The sequence below is a fragment of the Notechis scutatus genome, chromosome 1 (genome assembly GCF_049901735.1).
Source record: "Notechis scutatus isolate UNSWTSFEM ecotype Mainland chromosome 1, rNotScu1.2, whole genome shotgun sequence".
Lineage (NCBI taxonomy): Eukaryota > Metazoa > Chordata > Lepidosauria > Squamata > Elapidae > Notechis > Notechis scutatus.
In genome coordinates this window covers 160,820,082-160,842,770 of record NC_142009.1, presented here as the reverse complement: position 1 = coordinate 160,842,770, position 22,689 = coordinate 160,820,082, and the positions used below count along the sequence as shown (strand labels likewise).

Sequence of the window (22,689 nt, the reverse complement as noted above, 5' to 3'; positions counted from 1 at the left end):
GCAAGCTGTCCCATAGTTTAATTGGTCTCACTAGCAGAAAATTTCTCCTTAGTTCCAGCCCCATAAATACTACAATACAGCTCTCATGTCACCCCTAATCCTCCTCTTCATTAGGCTAGGCATACCTAGTTTCATTAACTGTTCATCATACAATTTAGCCTTCAGATCTCTTATCATCTTTGTTGCTCTTCTCTTCATTCTTTCTGTCATCTCAGTGTTGTACTGTGGTAACCAGAACTGGATACAATATTTTAAGTGTGTCCTTACTAGTGCAGTATAGTGTGGTACTATTAGTTCTTGTGATCTTGATATCATCTGTAAATGCAACCTAGGACTGCATTCACTTTTGGGGGAACTTCAGCACACCTCTGGCTCATACTTAAGTGATGGGCCACTAGGACACAAAGATCCCTCTCACAGATACTACTGTTGAACTAAGCAGTGCCTATGCTATATCTCTGTGTTTGTTTTTCCCTGCCTGAGTGCAGGAACTAACTTTTTACACCCCTGAACTGCATCTTGTTGGCTCTGGCTCAATGCTCAAAAATCCTTCTGAATCTTGAATCTATCTTCCAAAGTATTAGCAATTCAGCTTGGTATTATCTGTAAAAGGAGTTCCCCTTTTATCCCCTCATCTAGATTATTCATGAAGATGTTGAAAAGCACTAGGTCCAAGACAGGATGTTGAGATAACTAAAGTGATATGCTTCACTTCATGTCAGTATAGTTCCATTGAGGATTACATGCTAAGTGCAGTTGGTCAGCCAACTGTGAATCCACCTGATAATGGTAATATCTATCCCACATTGTTCTATCTTACCAAGAAGTAAGCTGTGATCTACTTTGTCAAATGCTTTACTGAAGTCCAAGTAAACTATATCCACAGCATTTTACTGATCTGCTAATTTAATCACTTTATCAATGATGGCAATAAGATCTTTCTGGCCTAATTTTTAACAAAACCATGCTGCCTTCTGTTTGGTTGCCTTGTTCATTTTTAGGTGCTCAAAAATCCATTCCTTGTTCATTTCTCAAAGGTAAAGGTAAAGAGCAATTTAAATCACTTTTTAAAAAAGAGGACCATACAGGAACAGGAGAGGAGAGAAATCAATTCTTCCAGGACAGGTCGAAATAGGGGAGCTACACATCAGCATTAATATCCTTTGTGTGTGCACTTGTAGTCAATAGCAGTCAGCAGTTCTTGTCAGCTGATTCATGAGACCAGAGAGACCATGAGGCCAGAGAGTTGTTCTCCCTTGTTTCTTCAGTCTTTGAGACACAGATGGTTGGAGGAGCTCCATGTTCTTTCCATGAGGAAAATTTCTCTGCAGCTGTGGCTCTTTTGGTGGATGTAGGGGACCTTGAAATGACACGGACTCTGTAACCTCCTAGTTGTCCTTGGCTGATCTCAGAAAAAAATAGAGGTTTTCAAGTTCCAGGGCTACTCTGATAAATATCTACTGTTTAAAATGCATGTATCCAGAGAACTTGCAGTTTTGGGTTTTTTTTTCTTGGTTTTCTTAAGTTGTAAAACAAAAACAAAAAGCAGTAAAACAAAAGACAAACATAGAAGATAAATCCAATCTAAAAAGCAACGAACAGACAAAACTGGAAAAGCATCCTCAACCTGGTGAGTGAAATCTGTGTGAAGAAAAACTGAATGAGGTAGTCAGAAGTGAAAATGGCTTCCTGAGATAACATCCTACAATTTAGCCTTGGCCACAGAGATTTTCCCCTATATCTGCATCGGGCACAGCTTTCTCTTGTCTAACATTGGGACACCACAAATGTTTCCACAGCAAGACTTAGGGATTACGCACACTAATGTGGGAGGAGAGAAGAATCACCCAAGCTTTGCACTGTGTTTATAAACAAACAACTGGTAATCAGTGTAGTTACTCTCAAAGAAAGTCCCTAGCCGGAATTTCTAGTATTCCTGCCGTTGGACACCCAGATTCAAGACTAAATCCAGGAGTGGGAAACCAAACAGCAAATATTAAATCAGTGCTGCATCACATGCACTCTCTTTCGTTTAATTCAAGACCCCAATGAAATAGTTAGATATCTGTTCCTATACTTAGATGCTTACAGGTTAAGACCTTTTTCAGATATATTTTTCATTATATTAATTTAGTTCTAGATGTTGTTTGGCTTCTAAACTATTGCTGTTGTTATTTTGATATTCTGTCCCATGAAACCTGTGTTAGCTATATCTTTGTTTTAAAATGAAATGTTATTTAAACTCTCCATGTATTTTTATTATAAACTGTAAAATTTGCTTACCTCTCTAACTAAATGAATTAGCTTTAAGTGATTATCTGACTTGTATTGCCATGAAGATTTCCAATTTTTATTCTTCATCTACTTTTTTTGAATATTTTTGCAAACAGTATTGTCTCCTGCTTCATTTCACTGTTAATCCATCTTTTTTTCTGCATTATAAAAATAGTGTACTAATTAAGAACATAAGAATTTAAAGCAGTTGCTTCTATATCAGACAGAAGTACCTTCTACAGTTTAACTATCTGTTGTGTAAAGAAGTACTTTTCTTTTTCTGCCATGTTATTGAATGAGATTGTCTGAGATATGAGCCATACAATGCACTTTGTACAAGACTGTGCTTGAAAAAGATCCAGAAAGTGCAGCTGGTTCAGAGATCAGTGCTTCCTCCTCCTAACTTGCAGTTCTGGCTGCTGGTCAATCTAGAGACTGCTGGCGTTAACCTTGGACTCACTAACATTTCTAAAGCACATTTGATCCACATGTAATATTTATCCATATTTTGCCTGGGCCTAGCATATTCTGCAATTTGGAACTACCTTTAACTTAGCTTCTGTATGGTTTAAATGATGTGATCGTGGCTTCTTCTTTCAGTCCTAAATTAATTCGTCCATCCTAAACAATGAGTTATGATTTAGTTGCAAATCAATTAACTCTTATGTGTTGCTCCTGGAGACTGTTTTTTCTCTTTTCATAAAAAGGGGTATTTTTTTCTCATAGCATCTCTAATAATTATTTTCAGTAGCTAGTATTTTACATAGTGGTTGGATAGAAATGTTGTAATTTCTATCACAGCTCCAAGGTAGTTTGTGTGTGTGTGTGTGTGTGTATGGGGAACCAAAATGATTAGAAAGCTAGAAGAGTTCCTTAAAGGGAAAGAAGACAATTATTGTAGCAATTCATAGAAATATTATTATTTATAAAGTAATATGTATACATTTCTATTAAATATTGGGGGTTGATATATCTATATGATCTATATATCTATATGACCTGGGTGTGCATTGTTTGTTCTTAAGCAATGTTAATGTTTTAAATATTTTATAAACTTTTACACAAGTTATAAAATACAGAGTGTGGAGAACTATTTTTATTGCCAATTTTAGTATTTTGTCCCATCAATAGGTCTTCCTCCAACATATTAACCTACATTTTGGTACAATTTAAACAGGACAGGATCTTCATACATTATATGTCAATGTTTGTGAGCCAATTCTATATAAGACAGAGTAATTCAGTCAAACCCGTTATATAGGTTTTATGCATTTGCTTACCTAGGATTATACAATGTACATATCATACAGGAATTCTCTAGAGAATATTTAAAAAATATTGAAACTGTAATCTGGTGAGGAGCAATTAGCTATTCTTTTTCAAAATGTGTTGTGTCAGGGCAGTGCATATCTTATTAGGAAATAAAATTGAGAAATAAAATCCAGGTATTTACTAATGTTGTAAAATGCTAAGTAATAATCAATCTGAAATTTTTGCAACCAAGTAATATTTTTTCTTAGTAGATTATATTTCTTTAAACATTTGCTTGTTCCCAGGCCTAGACATTTCCTGACTTTTGTTAAGATTCAGTGTCTAATTGAGAGAGGATGTGAATACACCAAATGACATGGTGTAATTCACATGAAGGAAGTCTACTGTTTTGATGTTTATAAGCTCCATATGCTCGTTGTTTGTACTTTGATAAGAGCATTTTTGGTACACAGAACAAACCACAAGATTCACTACATAATGCTGTACAAAATTTATGCATCTTTTATGTGTCAGAAAGGACTGAAAAGGCAAGAAGGGGGTTGTGTTGTATACCAATCAGTGTGACTTGCTGTTTAATACTTTTAATTTAACTGAAGAACTGAGATTTTTTTAGAGTTAAATACATGGTACATAGGGGATAGATACATTAAGTGGTTACGTATTCCACCCTTCTCAAATAAGCATAAGGATGATCTCTCTCTTTCTCTCATTTGGGCACAGCAATTTAATCAGTTTATGCTTTCAACAGATTCTTTATAAATTGGGTGGATGAGTAAACTGACTTGTCTTTGATGCTTCCTCCTCAAGAATATCCCCATTAGCTACTGAGGTCTAAGCTCTGAGGTCTAACTGAGGTCTAAGACAGGTTTTCCCGCCCCAGAATGATGGGTAAGATTTATTAGTGTCCATGATAAGTTGATAAGTCCAAGCAGTCATATGGTTTGTTCCATTTCTGTTAATCCAAGTGAGAATAGAGTTAACATTGACAGAATTCTTAATCTATTCAAAGTTACACAACACAAAATAGCAACACTTTAAAAGTATCTAGTATAGAAGGATGCCTTCCACAGTTTGAAGATAATTAGTTGATCCTACTTAATCTAGGCTCCCAGGAATAGTGATAAAAAGCCTAGAGAGAGGGAGTAGACTATGGGAACTCCTCATCCCAATTCTGAAATGAATTTGCAGGGTAAATGATAAAAGACAGATATACTCCGTCCTATTTACACATGTGTATGATTTAATGAGAGAAAGTGGAGTTTGCATATGCAGGTGTGCAATACTGTTTTTGTCATTCCCCTCCCTTTCAAACATTACTGGGGCTAGCAGCATTTGTGAACTACCTAATCACTTACTAATAAGTAATAAACAGGCAGCTACCTAGTTCAGAGGTGGTGCTCAGCAGGTTCTGATCAGTTCTGGAGAACCAGCAGTAGAAAGTTTGAGTAGTTCAGAGAACTGGCAAATCCCACCTCTGACTGGAGATTTTACAGTATCCTTCCCCTGCCACGCCCACCAAGCCACGCCCACAGAACCGGTAGTAAAAAAAATTGAATCCCACCACTGACCTAGTTACTTATCTCCTAAATCACAGGTAACATACAACACTAGTGGCACACAGTGCAATTAGTGGCAAAAAAAAAAAAGCTTTTTTCCTCCTGACCATGTCTGTAGGTTTCCTGATTACATCTGATCAACTGGGTCACAGAGAATATTGCAGGCGATCTAGCAGAGCTCTTCTGAGCTCCTTGTGATAGCTAACCAGGGTTTCAAAAATATGAGCTTTGCTAATAAGGTTCGTTGGTACCAAAGAAGTGATATCTGTTTGTATCTGTGTAAAGATTGCTCTAAGTGCATCCATTTTTGGTACTGTGACTGTGCAGACCTTTGAAGTGCTGCTTTTATTTTGAAGCCATTTTCAAGTTGCCTGTCTCCTTGAAGGGCAGAATTAGAGTGGCTTAACCTCCTGGATCTGGATGCTAAACAGGCTTCTGTGCAGCACCTATTTCCACCAAAATGGTGGACCGGACTAAATCAGCCCCTTCACATTCACCTGTCTCATGTTTTTATCTGTTTTTTTTGTCAAATAGATATTACAGGTAGTCCTCAACTTACAACAGTTCGCTTAATGACCGTTTGAATTTATAACAGCAGAGAAAAAAGTGACTTATGACGATTTTTCACGCTTATGTTGTAGCAGCCCTATGGTCATGTGATTTATATTCAGATGCTGGACAGATGGTTTCATATTTATGACAGATGCAGTGTCCTCAGGTCATGACATCCAGGGGTGGGATGCTACCAGTACTGCCTGGCTCTATAGAACCGGTAGTTCTGAAGAGCAGCAGACACCAAACCGGTTCTGTGTCTGCTGCTGTTTTGGCCCACCCGCCTGCCCAGGCTCTTACCTGACCTTTATTTCCTGCTTTTTCAACCTCACCTGCTTTGCGTGGCACAGCTGAAGTTGAAAATGCAGGAAAAAAGAGGCTTTTCGAATGCTGCGCACCTGCGCGCAGTGCTTTTCAGCTGTCCGGGCAGCACAGCTTAAGGTTTTTTACACACGCGCGTAGCGTGCATCAGGCATGTGTGCGCATAAAGCGTGCATGCGCGCGTAAAATGTAAGTCACCGAACTGGTAGTAACACCGGTTGAATCCCACCCCTGATGTCATCCCCTTTTGTGACCCTTTGACAAGCAAAGTCAATGGGGAAGCCAGATTCACTTAACAACTGTGTTACTAATTTAACAATTGCAGTGATTCATTTAACAATGCTGGCAAGAAAAGTCATAAAATGGGGCAAAACTCACTTAACAATTTTCTCATTTAGCAACATACATTTTGGGCTCAGTTGTGGTCATAAGTTGAGGACTACCTGTATTTGAACGCTGTCTTTTAAATCTATTCCTGTTTCAATTGTATTTTAATTGTTTTCCCTATTGTCAGTTTTATTGACCTTTTGAATGTGTCTCGTGTTTTTCAGGGAGGAAAGTCCTACACTGGACCATGTGCAGGGAGAGACTGCAGTGGGGGCTGTGAATGTTTTCCAGAAAAAGGAGCTCGTGTGAGTACCAGCATCCTGTTGCATTAAAAATCCTATTATTTTAATGCATTAGGGTTTTTTAATCACTGAAATTGGAAAAATTGGTATAGAAGTCTGGAATTAGATATTAATGGGTAGAATTAAAATGTAGATTGTTAGATCTGGAGGAGTGGGCGCAATAACGGAGACGAGGCATCGATAGTGACTCAACTCAACTCTTTAATAGTGACTTCAGAACAGGACAACAACTAGGGCAGCAGCAGCTCTTTTATAGAGCTGGCTGCTGTCACAACAACCAATGAGATTGAATTAACCGCTCTAAAAGCGTCCAATCAGAAACGGCCCGCTGTCAGCCAATCAGGTCAGCCAGAGGTGGCCAATCACGATTCACTTACCAACGGGCCAATCAGAAGTGCAGGATTACGAGCCTGCTGTTTAAGTAAAGCTAGTATGGTTACTGATGAATGAGTTTGTTTAGTTCGTAACATAGATGAACCAATCCCAGACATGCAGATTAAATCTTTTTGAGAGAAAACAAAATAAGATGGAGCTGGACTTTCACACCTCTGTAAAATACTCATTTATCAGAAACCACAGGTAAGTTTGTCTCTTGAATTTATAAGGTTCACTGTTGCCTTTTCTTCTATTAAATCCTTGGGGGATGAATTCATTTTGAAATAAAGGATGTAGAATATAATTTTTTACTCTTGAAAATTAAGATATGCTACATATTGGTACTCTGTTTTTCGGAATGCCAATTTCCCAATTTTATTTTAATTGCAAGTATTTTAAAAGGCAAGAATCTCGATGGGAGCTAAAGTGGAATCTGGGGCCCATTGAGGTCCATGGACCTCATGTTGCCACCATCTGTATTAATGATCTTGGCTGGCAGGAGTGCCCACACAGGGCGTTTACTGCTTGTCAGAATGTTCACTAAGCTTGCTTTGATTTGCTTTTTCTATAAATATCAGTTTTCAATACATAGTGATGATATATGACACATATTCATATATCACTGGAAATAGAGTTTTTCCATTAATTTAATAATATTTATATGTCCTTATATGTCAAAATAAAAATCTGAATATTTGTTGAAGAAATCATGTGACCATATTGTCAAATACAGGTATTTATTACAGTGTGACCTTATTCACCTTTAATAAAATAAATTTGACTTAAGTATGTATGATGATGATTATGAAGATGATGATGATATCCATTCAGTTGTGTCCGACTCTTGGCAATTCTATGGGCCAGATCTTTTGATTGCACTACTTCTTTGAGTTTTCTATGCTCAGGCTGGTGTCACTTTTGATGGTGTCCAGCCACCATGCTCTTTGATGGCCTGGTTTCCTTAAAGTTTGCATACACCTTCCTGTTACATTACAAATGTAATGAAAGAAAAAAATAAAGTTCTAATAGAATTAGTTTTTATTATCAGAAGGTCCATTGTTATTTTTAGAAATTTATCTGGAGCGTGTTTCTTGACCAAAAGTCAGTTTAGCTGTTGAATATCATTAACACACAAAAAAAACCTGTTTTGTTCTTAAAAATAAATAAGAGTTTCCTATCAGAACATTTAAACATTATCATTAAAGATAAATAATCTTAATCAGGAAGAAACATTTCAGTGTCACTTCCTTAATGAAGAAATAATACAACAATGAATGAGGTCATTAGAGGTACTGGCATTAAAAAGCAAGACAAAGAATTTTCAGATGTTACCCTATTTTTGAAATTATTGTGCTGTTCTTATTCTAAAACTATTAAATAAAGCATTCTGGGGCTCTGAGAATATATATTTTTAAAAGTTTAATGTTGAAATTCCTCAAATTCACACTTGCTATGTATGTTGATATTTGTAGATCTTTTATACATTCCTTTTAATGTTGCTTGATTCCTTTTATGTTTGTTTATCTATTACAAAGAGCAAGGTATCCTCTGGGTATATTCCCTTTATAAATTAGGAAAATAAGTCAGATGACTGAGGGAAAAATACAATTTGTGTGATTTACTACAAAGATTTACTACAAAGTGGGAAGTTTAAGAAGTAGTGGAAACCCCTTTTAAAATACTGTTTGAATTACTAGGTTATATAGTTATTCTTTCAACAATATTTATGTGAGGAAAAACTTTCATCTTCCATATCAGGATGCAGAGATCTAACTGACTGAGGAAAACTTTTTAAACTTAATTTTCTCAATACTGTGCATATTTTGATGGAACACAATCCCTAGCCTCTGATCATCTCAGGTTTTAGTTTCTGAAGCCCCAAAGGAAATGGGGAGGGGGAATGAGCTGAGATCACAGATGTTGGGGGGTGGAAAAGGAAGCCCTTCCTGATAGCATTTGGCAAGAAAGGAAATACAAGAGGAGATATGTTTTGTTTTGTTTGTGGGTGGGGTATAACTTACAATGTTTTTTAGTGTATTCCAACTTATTTAATATCACTGACTTCCTTCTCTCTGAAATTTGTCTCTGAAAACTCCAGTAGTGGGATTCGCTTATCAATTCATTTTGCATCCAGGCTACAATCTACATAACTGTGGAGCCATGCCAATTCAGATGATACCAACAGGCTGACATAATACCAGATATAATTGTCTCAAAGGACACTGCATAAATGTACACAGAATTTCAGCAATAGATTGGTTTATCAATATGTATTGCTTCTTAAATCATATCTACTGGGATTAATTTGTCCAGAAAATCTCTCTGCCTTAGTAGGCAGAAGCAGAATAAATGTCTATCAAGAGAGATAGTTATATGATTTTGGGACTTGTACAAAACAGGAGTGGGTGGGTGTCTATCTTCTTGTGCTTCCCATGGGCATTGAGACTCTTGAGGTTCAGAGAAACTGAATAAGGATATTTAAACATTTGAATAGTTTCTTCACAACTATTTCCTTGAGGAGAATCTAAGAGGAAACACAACCTCTGGTGGCATGGGCTGCCATCCCATTTCTGTTTGCATGTACATAACCCTTACAGAGTTATAAGAGGGAGCTGTAAATGTGGATTGAGGTACTAAAAGGGCTTCAACATTTAATAATACTGGTTAAGGACGCCAAAATTATTTTGCTCAGTATTTGTATTCTCCTCCCCAAATGGTTTTAGTAAATGCCATGTAAATTAAACTACTGTAGAATTTAATCCCATTGGAAGAGGTGATTAGCTGGACAGTCTGGAACTCTGCCGTATCAGGGCTTCTTTATCTAGCTTTTAGAAGAGTGAGTAAATGGAGGATAACAGATAACAGATAATCAGAGTTGGAAGGGACCTTATAGATCATCTAGTCCAACCCTCTGCCCAAGCGGGAGACCCTACACCATTTCTGACAAATGGCAGTCCAATCTCTTCTTGAAAGATTCAAGTGATAGCATTCCCACAATTTCTGAGGGCAAGCTTCCGAGGAGAGTCATCAAATGCCAGAAGATGCCATCTTGGTCGCTGGGCAACTATTCTAATAAAATTTACTCAGCTTATTGTAACCTTTTAAGACCTGTAGGATTGTTTTGATTCTTTTCCATTCATTTGCAACATCTTGGCAGTGGATTGATTTTTAGGGCCTTTATTACCAGTTGTTTCTCAAGACATCATGGCTGGCATCAAAGTCGTGAGACTGATTCAGTATACTTCTGTCCAAACACACTTGACAAATCATACATCTAATTTGATATTGGATGACCTATGGGTAGGAGACTTTATATAGATCTCTTGGCATAGATAGGCAGTTATTTAGTGAGCATATCACTTAGTAGTAACTTGGAACCTCTCTAGAAAAGGTCCCAAACTCCAGAAGTTATTGAATCCTATGTGTATTTGGAAAAATTCTTAGTGAATCAACCATCTATATTGTACCATATATATTGCACCCCTAATTTATTTTAGGAAATAAGAATTGATTAGGATTGCTGATTCTATTTACCCTAACTCCACTCCATTAATTTCCTGGATGACAGAGTTGATGAACATGAAATGATTGGAACATAGATTAAATGGGTAAATCTGATGGAATTTATTAATTCATTTATCAAATTTAAGTACTGCCCATGTTATTGACTTAGTGACTCTTGGCAATAGTAAACCATAGTAATTTTGTGAGCAAAAAATGAAATTGTAGTTTACAGACAACACTGCTTCAGAATATACAATAGTTAAGAATTATTTAGGATAGCAAAAATTTGGATACAGCTCTTGGCAAAGCTTTGCAGAATTGGGGGGGTGTTAGAGGACTGGAGAAGAATAAATGTGGTTCCCTTCTTTAAGAAAGGAGAATTCCAGGAATTACCCAAGGGAACAAGATTGGGGTTGAATTTGGACAGATGGAAAGAGTAGACTTGAGAGGAACAAAATGTCGTTAGCAAGGAGAAAAGTAAAGTATTACATTTGGGGTAAAAAAAATATGGATCACATAATACGGGGGATTATACCACATTGCTGTAATGCTTTGTGAGAATGGTCTTTGGAAACAGGAGGAAATACCAAGAGGAAATACCACAGACAAGACAATGGTCAGAACAGACAAGACAATGGTTTACAACCAAGTCACTTAGGGATGCAGATTCTGCTCCGAATAACTATTGCTTAGCGAAGACTAGGTGTATACAATATTTCTGGAATGTTTTTACGTATTCTTATAAAATAAAATTACAATTTGTTTTATATAGAAATAAAATATTTTAGATAAATTCTTATAAAATGTGATATGAATAAATAAATGTATTTTCTTTTAAATTTTTTATGATTCTTTTTAAAAACACTACAGTTAATTTTTTTTTAAAAAATAGCTGTAAATTTGTAAGAACTAAATGATTACTTTAAAAATAGCAATATTTCTTTTAAAAGCTTAGCTATTAATAATACAATAAATACACTGAATAACTATGTAAGTAAATTGCATAAAGTATTATTTACTTGACATAACAACCCCAAGCAGTTTTGTACTATTTGTAACAATCACAATAATAAATCCTTCCCAAATGTTTCAGAATATCTATAAATAAAACATAATAATGTTTTACAAGTCATACTGTAATGCTCTCCAAGTTTACAGTTATGTGAAGGTTTTTGAATAATTTAGCATGGATACAGAGATGCATGCCTATGAATATAAATATATTTTAATCCATTTGCTGATTTCTGTAAAATCTGTATTCCCCTGGGGATTTTGTATGGCTGAGGAATATACTGTACAGCTGTGAATTTCACTAATTTTCTGTTGGTTCATTGCCCATTTTCAAACTATTTTGGATTTATGTATATCACTTTGTGGAGGTGGAAAGTAGCATCCTGATCATTTCCAAAGAGAAACAAAACCTTTTATCCTCTGAAAAGCCCAGCTCAAAATATCTGAGCACTAGGAAAATGTGTTTCCCATATTTAGACAAACAATATAATAATGAATTTACTAGCTGGCAGTTTGCCAACATTAAAGGGCTGGCCTTGTTATTTTGCCTTGTGATATAGTAGTTTCTGCACTCATTGTACTGATGAATAGTTTAAATATTTAAATAATTTAAATACTTTAATATTCCAGGCCTTTCTCATATGAATATAGAGTTTCTGGAAAAATTGTAAATTTTCTAAAATACTTACGCATTTTTAAGGCATTTTGCCCAATCAGCGGCAGAAGTTACCTCAATGTCTCCAAGAAATATTAATGGTATTTATTCATGTTTACACACTGCAAAACTAAGATTATTATCAGGGGGAGCTAAAAATGTTGGTACAGTTTTTATGTCAAATAAATAATACAGCAGTTTGATTTAAAACACCTGGCAGTAATCTTTGACAAGCACAAATAAAATCTGTGAGGCATTTCAGCATTGTTATACACAGTTCCAAGAGTCTGGTTTAATTCTTGGAATTAGAAAAACTTGATTCTTCTAAACCAGCATGTTGTATTTTCCTGTTTTGAGAATGGACATTATGCACCCCAAAGAAAGCACTCACAAAGTGATATTGCTGTCAGTAATGTACAGTACATGTGAAGCTCTGTCTGTTTACAGCCATTCCAATTTACAATGTTATGCTTTTGTTGTGGGAAGTGAATCCAAAGGTGCTTTTTTCAAGAGGCAACTGGACTTCGTTTTTCTTTGAAGATGTTTCACTCCTCCTCCAAGAAGCTTATCCAGCTCTGACTAGATGGTGGAGAATGGAAGGATTTATACTCATTGCAGACAGCTGATCATTTGCATTCTTTCAGAGAGTCATTGAGGCCACTTGGAGGTTTATCTGTGTCCTCAGGATCACTTGAGTAGTGCAAATGGGTGTGGTGCCTTCTTGGAATTGCTGAAAGGACTGTGTTGTAGACTGGAGATAGATGATGTCTTATCCCTCCCCCTCTGTTGAGAGAGGGCTGTTCAATTTTGAGATAGATGACCTCTTTGACCCTTCTTTAAAACCAGCAGTCCTTTCTGCCAAAATGTGGATTTTCAAAAGAGTGGTCTTTGTTTTTTAAATGCAGACGGACTGCTGAATCTTGTCCTAGGTATGTTCTCCTATGTTGGGCCATGTATTTATGAAGTGGTTTTTTTTGTTTCCCCAATGTACAGATCTGCACATATCTCACTGCACTGTCTTGCATGTACCATGTTGCTCAATATGTGTCTGCATATTTTATTCTTGGGGTGGACAAGCTTCTGCCTTAATGTATTATTGGGTTTGATGTGTGCACGTAAGTTGTATTGGCTGAAGATCCACCTGAGCATTTCTGATATTCCTGCAGCGTATGGAATGACAACATTGCTTCATTTATTGTTCTCTTTGTCTGTTATGGAGGAGCTCCTGCTGGGTCTTTTTGGAGGGTGTGATGAAGGCCCACTTCGGAAGGCCCACATGTTCTGAGGGCATCCTTGTTTTAGTTATTTTTCTTTCCTCATCTTTGCTGGTGGGCAGACTTTCAGCTCAATGGTATTGGGTTCTGATAACACTCGTGTTGTGCTCCAGTGGGTTGAACAGCCCTCTCTCAACAGAGTGGGAGGGATACATCTATCTCCAGTCTACAGTTTTCAACAATTCCAAGGAGGCTCCACAGCCATTTGCACTACTCAGGTGACCCTGACGACACAGATAAACCTCCAGGTCCTCTTAATGACTCTCTGAAAGAATGCAAAGGAATATAAATCCTTCCATTCCCCACCATCCAGTCAGAGCTAAAGAAGCTTCTTGGACGAGAAGTGAAACACCTTCAAAGAAAAAAAAAAAGTCCAGTTGCTTCTTGAAAAAAACACCTTTGGGACAACTATGACCTGGATGACTGAGAATCTCCATAGAAATATGGGAAGTGATATTTTTTTCTGGTGAACTTCTTTCTAGAAGAATTAGAATAGCTATCCTTTTGTTCAACACACACACATATAGTATACGTGTATACATAAATATGCATGTGAATGTGAGTGTGTATTAAACAAAATAATAGTGTACCCTTTGTATGTGTGTTTTCCCTGTAAGAATCCCTGGCAAAAACTAAGATGTTTTCTTCAAGTTATTAATTTTTTATTTATTTATTGTTATAATCTCAAATAATTTTTAAATGATGTATCAGTGGAATATGTCATCTCAAAAATTGTCTAGAATGTATAAAGGCACCTCAAATTTATGTTGACATTTTATCACATTTGGTTGACATATAAAAAATCCAGAAAATTCTGTATTCAAATACATAAACTGGTTCAGAGGATTTTAAAGATTATTAGACCACAGTTTTTTCTTTGGGGATTGATGTACAAACAGTTGGGAAAAAGTTATGGTACTTTTTTTTCACCTTATACCGTGTTTCTCACATAATAAGGCCGGGCCTTATTTTTTTTTGAGCCCCAAAAAAACGGCTAGGCCGTCTTTTCGGGGGGTGACTTAATTCCCCCCCTTGCATCCTCGCCAACAGCCGCTCCTAACGGGCAATCATGGCGAAGCGCAGAGAGCTCCCTACTCCCACCTTTGCTGCAGACACCTTTGGCACCTGCCGCTGTTGCTTTCCCTTCTGCCCATTCCGCCGCCACGTTTGGAGCTGGCGCTTCCGTGTTTGGAGTGCCACCGCCATTTGGAGCTCCAAACGCGGAAGTGGCAGCTCCAAACATGATGGCGGGCGATCTTTTATTTTGGTCGCGCGAAGTTCAGAGCGAGCAAGAGAGGGAGACTGCGATGCCTCCATCCGAGATGGCAACCTCACTAGTGGATCACAACGTGGCTGGAAGCCCGAATCGGCGGGATACGATGACAATCTTTTTGGAGCGAGAGGAAAGGGGAGAGAAGAGTTGCGGCGTAATTTGCAGGAGGAAGTGGGTGTACCCACGGCAGGGAGCCCAAGGAAGAAGGGCCGGTAGGCAACGGAGAGCGTCCCGTAGTTCCGAATCAGCCTAGGGAAGACGCGCTCGGGAAGAGGCACAGATGCTGCCTTGTAGTCCCCAAACCAACTCCAAACGTGAAGCGTGTTCCAAACGCGAAGCCGGTCGCTAAAGAGCCAGAAAGCAGCAAGGGCACCAGGTGGAAAGGACAGGGTCACGATCACACGGAGATGCCCAGAGAGCGGAGCGCACATAACTAAAGGCGGCGCACGCAGTTGGTTTGGGGACTACAAGGCAGCATCGCCCCTCTTCCGGGCGCGTCTCTAGGCTGCTTCGGAGCTACGGGACGCTCTCCGCTGCCTACCGGCCCTTCTTCCTTGGGCTCCCTGCTGTGGGTACACCCACTTCCTCCTGCAAATTACGCCTCACAACTCTTCTCTCCCTTTCCTCTCGCTCCAAAAAGATTGCCATCGTATCCCGCCGATTCGGGCTTCCAGCCACGTTGTGATCCACTAGTGAGGTTGCCAACTCAGATGGAGGCATCGCAGTCTCCCTCTCTTGCTCGCTCTGAACTTCGCGGACCAAAATAAAAAGATCGCCCGCCGTCATGTTTGGAGCTGCCACTTCCGCGTTTGAAGCTCCAAATGGCGGCGGCACTCCAAACACGGAAGCGCCAGCTCCAAACGTGGTGGCGGAATGGGCAGAAGGGAAAGCAACAGCAACGGGTGCCAAAGGTGTCTGCAGCAAAGGTGTTTGGTGGGAGTAGGGAGCTCCCCCGCTCGCCATGATCGCCCGTTAGGAGCGGCTGGTGGCGAGGAATTCCTGCCCGCCGGGCGCTCCTAACGCAAGTCTCCGCCCTTCCCCTTATTTTGCATATTTTAAGATAGGCCTAAATTTGGGGGGAGGGGCTTAATTTGATTTTATGCCCCAAAAACATGCTGGGCCTTCCTATTGGTGGAGGCCGTATTGTTGGAGAAACACGGTAATTGCAGCAACATTATTGGATATATACAAAATGAAAAGATTTGGCATTACCCACAATGGAGGAATGGTTGGTGAAGACAATGGAACTTGCTGAATTTACTAAATTGATTTCTTTGAATGGAGAAAATACTATATCTATGTTTGTTATTGACTGAATACGCCTTATGGACTTTTTGCATAAAACAGGAAAAATGAACTAATGATTTATGGTTTTGAAGATTAGACAGGATAGATTATATAAACAGGATGGTTGTGTTGTATATAGAGTAAGAAGTACATTTATTATTGTACTTAAAATTGCTGAAAAAAGACTAGAAATTACTTTTTTGTATCTTTTTCCTTTTTTCGATTTTTTTTTCCTTTTTTTCTTTTCTGTAATTTTAGCTACTCTATATATATCTATCTCACAAAGCTGGCTTTCTGTTATATAATTTAAATTTTATCAGCTTGAAATAAAAGATACAACAGAATAAAATTAAATTTACTGGAAGAAGAATCATAAAATGCTAGTGTAATCATTAGAACTAGAGATATGATTCTTTGAATTTATTCCTAAAATATTCTGCATGAAGGTCAGCAAAAGCAAACATATTGTGAGGCACTATACAAGTTTTTGTGATGGGGAGGGGGTAAATGCTAAGACATCTGAGTCTGTCACAGTGGGAAAGACCAAACCTTAATTGACCCTAATCAAAATAGTTTGATATATGCTAATGACTTTAACTGTTGCTACTGGTAATTTAGGACAACATTTATAAATTAGGACGTTAAGAATAAAACAGGAAATTCCAAGGGAAGGATTTCACATTACTAATAAACAAAGAACCAGCTAAGCTCCTAATGGCAATGACCATTTTATTGCTTAACTCTTCAAAGTATTCAAAACAAATGAAAGAGCAATCTGTAAGATTAATCACTGGCTAGCATTAATAAACCTCTCATGATGCCATGTAGTGGAATTAAAAATGTATGTTAGCAATGCCATTCCTATATTTAAATAACAATCCCAAATGCCCATTAAAATATCCCAAGGCTTGTTTCTTTTGTAGCATTAGTGTTAAATATATGGCCTTGTCTCTGTTGCATACCAATTTCCCAATTTCCAGTATAAACTACTCAAAGTAACCATGCACCCTTATTGGCAATTGATAAATTGATTTATCATTCTACTTGGTTAATTAATTCCGGTTATTGGTTATATTATCCGCATGCACCAAATTGTTTCTTTCATGGTACAGAATGAGGAGGGCTTATCTGGTGTCGATTTTCCATCTCTATTCTGCTACTGTTACATAAAAGAAGTAGAACTGGGACAACAAAAGCCACTCCCTTTAGTCTGGGAATATTACCTTAATATTATTTCTAGTGGTTTGGAAAGTTCTGTCTCTTTTGATCTCTGTGTATAGATATATAGTGTAGATAGTATAAACTTTGTTGTCTGTTATTCATGTTTCTTTGTCACTTCTTTTTTGACTGTCCCTGCCAGTTAAATGTTTTTATGTTTGTTGATCAGTGGTGGGATTCAAATTTTTCTATTACCGGCTCTGTGGGCATGGCTTGGCTTGATGGGCTTGGCTTGATGGCCATGGAAGGGGAAGGATACTGTAAAATCTCCATTCCCTCCCCACTCGTGGGATAAGGTTACTACAAAATCCCATTCTGTTGTGGTTAGCTGGCAGCAGGTGCAGGTGGCTGAGGAGAGCGATGACTCTGATGAGGGGCCAGGACCATCAGGGAGTGGGCTGCTGCCTTCAGGGATTGTGGGGGCTGGCAGCAGTAACGAGGAGGTTCCCGAGGAGCCTGTGCCAAGTGCGCATGAGTGCAGGGTGATTCGTAGAAGAGAACAGCTGGAGCAGCACAGGTGAGTCGGGAGTAAGGATGCAACATAATGGCCCCTCCTTCCAGGGAATATAAGCCTGGTTTCAAAAGGTTTTTGCTTTTGCAGAAAGCAAAAACATTTAAAGAACCCAGCATTGTGTGTAGAGACTCCGGCTTATCGGAAGAATTCTGTCAAGGCTTTTCTGGTTGGACTAATTGGCTGCAAGCCATCTTTTATCTACAAAAAAGTTTATTTGTAGATTAAAGCTGTGAAGGTTTGAGTTACTGAGTTTGTTTGAGATTTTCTTGCTGGTATCAGGGTTGGGTGAGAACACATTCCCTCCCCACCCCACTAACCTGCTTTCCAGCTCCATTCTCCTGTGCAGGACAACAAAAGAAAACCCAGACAATCAGTTGGGACTCAGGAGGCAGCGAATAGGTGGGTGTGGGGCAAGTCAGATGTAGGATTTGCCGGTTCTCCGAACTACTTAAAATTTCTGCTACCGGTTCTCCAGAACTGGTCAGGTCCTGCTGAATACCACCTCTGCTGTTGATGTTTAATCAATAAACTTCAGGCTATATTTTGCTAGCTATAGTGAGTGACATTGGTGTTCACTATTATCTAGATATAAGGAGTGTGTGGATACAGAATAAATTGGAAATTGCATATTATTATTTTCCAACCAAAGAATTATAGGCCTAGTAGAGAGCCAGGAATGAAACACTATGTAGAACATCTAAACATATCTCAGTCACAAAACAGATCCATTTATTTTCAGGTGCTTGGTGAAGTTGCAGTTGAACCAGCACTCAGAGCCCACATGTCATGGATACTCATTAATATCCATGTCATAAATACTCCTAATTGAGGGAGGGGGTTTCATACCTTCAAAGCTGGCATAAAGATTTTGAAAATGGTAGTGGTGTCAAGATCAGAAAATATCAAACTTCAAAAATGATGAAGAATTTAGCATGAAGATAGAGATGCTATTTGGAAAGCAAGATCTCTGAGACATTTTGGAGAAGACATCTGTCATGAAAACTTGGATAGAGTCTTAAATCTGAAATTATGTAGGTTAAACTTAGCAAAACTTTAATTCAAAATTGGATTCTACAAAGAAGAGATTTAAAATAAGCAAAACAGACATATGCGTTTCAAGAACATTTCTTTAATGTTCAGAAAATTCATAAATCCAGAATAATTGGGACAGACATCACATAAAACATGTGTGGAATATCTCTCTATTCAGAAGATACTAAAATAAAACAGTACAAACTTTTCTGATGATTTAATGAAGGAACTGTTAAGATAATTGCCAGATATAAATATTTAATATAATTAATTATACCTTCCTTATACATAATGGCCAAACTGGAGGGATATCTGTATGATTTGAAGAATGAACTGAGAATTATTTTCTAAACAAGATAAAAGAGAGAAATATAATATCTCATTACTGCAGTAGACATATTACATATTGCAAGAAAACGCTGCCTATTCAGAGCTAAAATTCATATAACAGAAATAATGAGATCAAATATCCTAAAGAAAAGTGAAGCCTCCATGGGAATTGCAAACACAACAAAGAATAGGCAACAAAACAATATGTTTGGAAGTAAATGCTTACTTGGAACTAGACAATATTTTGAAAGAAAATATGGATTTTTGCTGGATAATGATGTCACGTCAATACATCTCCAGCAAAGATCTCATTATAACCTTGGTGAACCTTCACAAGGAAAATTTTATTTAACAAATGTTGTTAGGTGTTTCTGGAAAGTCACTTTTTAAGGAATTAAGTGCTGAATTATTGTTTTGATGATGGGATTATTCAGTTTATGTTTTAAAGTATGGTTTGAGAATGGATTATCCTGAACAATAAGATGCAAATCAATAAAATAAAAAATAAATGTTAACAAACCCGTTGTATATATGTATATGTGTATATGTGTTCCATTTTCTTCCAACATGCAGTATCAAATAAAATAATTATTTTATTTGAATAAGGCATATATTATTGCACCAAGGAAGGATGTTATTTCTTGGTTGGTTCTAAGACAGTTGTTGGTATCTATCTGTCCCTGCCCACATCACCCTGGCTCCCCTGTCCCAGCTGATCCACGGTGGGCATTCCTTCCCCACCACTCCTCCTTCACTACTTAGCCCAGGCGATTCTCTGTGGGACAAATCGCCCCAGCCTATTAGCCATGCAGGAAAATTAGCCATGTGTCCTGGCAGCCAATCCTCACACTGAGGAGTGGCGAGGGCAGAGCAACAGGGCAGGAATGGTGGGGGAAGAATCCCATGGCAGGTCATCATTATTTCCTTTTCTTCTGAGCTGCTACTTAAAATGTACAACGAAACCATAGCTGTCCACTATATCAAAACAAAATTCATTTGGAATTTGGTTTTCTTGTTAAGTTTAAATCTTAGTTTTCCAATGTTGATGTAAACATAAATCAAATTCTAGGACATTTTAATAGCATTTAAATAGCATTGCAAGCAAAAAAAAAAAGTGACAATGAAGAAACAATGTTTTCCCATTGCTAAACCATGAGACGTACATTATTAAACTGAACTCATGATATCCAGGCTACAAAGTCAGAAAAAGTACAACTGTTGTAGGGTTATAGCAAATCTTGCTTAGGAAAGCAATCTCCTTGGAGTAAAGCTGAGTTACTGCATGCTTCATACACTTATCCATGTACATTATCTTTTTTTTTGCCAATAATGCTTAACTGGTTTGCCACTGCTTCTTTCCAGAATGTGTTTCTAACTTCCATATCCAATCTACAATCCCAGAATTTCCTGGCTGTTTTGTGTACTAATTAGATCCTATTCTAAGTTTTTTAGGCCAGTTAAGGTGGCCTATTTGTTGATATGTAGCTGGATATTAAAATAATTTATTTCATGGCTTCCAAACAATACATGGATGTTCTTAAGATATTTGTATTGCTCAGTACATTTTACAAATAAAAAAAAACCCTGTATGGATTGAATAATGAAAATGGGGGGGACGGGACAAGATAATAACAGTATACTATTATTCACAAAAGTCTCGTTAAGGATATATAAACCATCCTTTTGCTCCATTTCTCAGAATGATTATGAATGAAAAGGGGAGAGAGGCTGAAAATATGATGCAGGATTAAATTAAGTAAATTTTCTTGGAAAATGCATAAATAAAAATGTGGTTTGTTAGGCAATATATTAAATTCAGTCAGGAAATTTCTTTTTGTTGTTGTCAAATAGAATAATTCTATTTCCAATGTCATTTCTCCATTCTCCAATGTCATTTTATACAAAACCGCATATGTTTCCCTCATTTGTCATCAGCACCACTTCTGCAATCCCTGCCTTTTTTATTTGCCAACTTTCCAACCGACATAAATATGGTCTTAAAGAGATATGCAACAATTAACCTGCTCTCTTGAAACATAACTACTTGGCCATACAGAAACATAAATATTTGTAAGCATTAATAGAGAGGAAGCCTGAGTAGGTAGTAGGTAGATGATAGATAGATAGATAGATAGATAGATAGATAGATAGATAGATAGATAGATAGATAGATAGATAGATAATTATTTATTACTTTCTAAATAATAAATTACTAAACAAGTAATCAATAAATAAAAAAATCACCCAGGAAAGGAAGTTAAGCATGGACTTTGCCCATATATTTAGCTCATTTGTTGGATGCTTTCGTAGCATTTAAGAGATAATTTACAACAACTTTGTTTCATTTTTCTTCTCATATATGGACACAGAAAACACAGCTAATAGAAGTGTGCAAATGTTTTTGGCAAATTATCGACAAAGCTGAGATTGTAGATAATTCTCTGTGCTCTGCTTCAACAAAGATTTATTATTGAGTAGGAGAAGGAAGTACGTTGTGAAGCTTTGAAAAAATTCCTAGCATACTGAACATTTTTGTAAAACATATTAATAGATGGTCATCTTAATTCATTAAAGAAACTATACGCTAATCTCTCATGGTTCTGAAAGAGAGAAACAACATATTTTCAATTTTCATAATTTAGTTGAACTGTTTATCCATTTAAATATTTAATGAGAAATGTAATAATAAACAATTATAAGTACTTTATCATTTTATGTTCTAAACTGCTTCCCATGACACTAACCAGCTTTTATAAATAGTATTGTTTATGTACATGTACTGTACAAATATTGTGTTACTTTTTATAAGAGTCATACAAGACTTCATGCTTTTGACCTCATCATGCATTGCAGGATTTTTTTGCAGCAGTATGAACCAATTCTTTGGGGATCAAGGTTTAAAGTCTCTCATGCTCTTTGACTTCATTGTTTTAATTATGAATTATTGGAAAGCTTTCAGCAGAGACATTCTATATAATATAGTAGCAAAGTAAGGATGTGAAGCCAAGGAGCAGTTTGAAATTGTTTCCCATTGGTAAACTACTACAATTTCCTTAATTCATGTCACTGTAACATTTCTGATATATATCTCCATTCTATAATATCATGCTTTCTGTGAAAAAATAGATATAGCTTCACCACTGTAGACACAAGTTTAAAACATATTCACATTTCAGTTAGAAAAAAGAAACTGCTGTACGGAGTTATGTAAAAGTAAAGTAATTAGACATAGATCCTGGGTGTAAATGACACATTCCTGGAATGTCCTATATTCCAAAATGATTTGGAGGATCCTCTGTCTCTCAGGGGTTCTGCTCGTTCCATCAGGTTCCCCCTATCTGACGGATCCATCTTGTGGGACCAGGGATGTGTGCCTACTCTGCCGCCCCCCCGGCCTTTCTAAGGGGTAGTAAAACCTGGATTTTCCCTCAAACATTAGTGCGAGGATGCTAAGGGAGCTCAAAATGCATGTATATTATTTGTTTTACAATTTTACATTTGTTATAGGTTTTTTTTTAACATCGTTTTTCTGTGAATTATTCACCATGCAGAGCTATGTATTTGAGATGGGCAGCTACATATATTTTCTTAAAAAATAAATTAATGATTGAA

General features: G+C 37.3%; 1 protein-coding gene across 1 annotated transcript in view; it reads left to right on the top strand.

Annotated features, from left to right (window-relative positions):
• Positions 1–22,689, top strand: part of COL4A2 (collagen type IV alpha 2 chain) — a 167,189-nt gene that overhangs the window by 22,699 nt on the left and 121,801 nt on the right. The window contains exon 4 of the mRNA XM_087949238.1: positions 6,527–6,607. Within this exon, the coding sequence (XP_087805364.1) occupies positions 6,527–6,607 (81 nt within the window). The remainder of the gene's footprint in view (positions 1–6,526; positions 6,608–22,689) is intronic.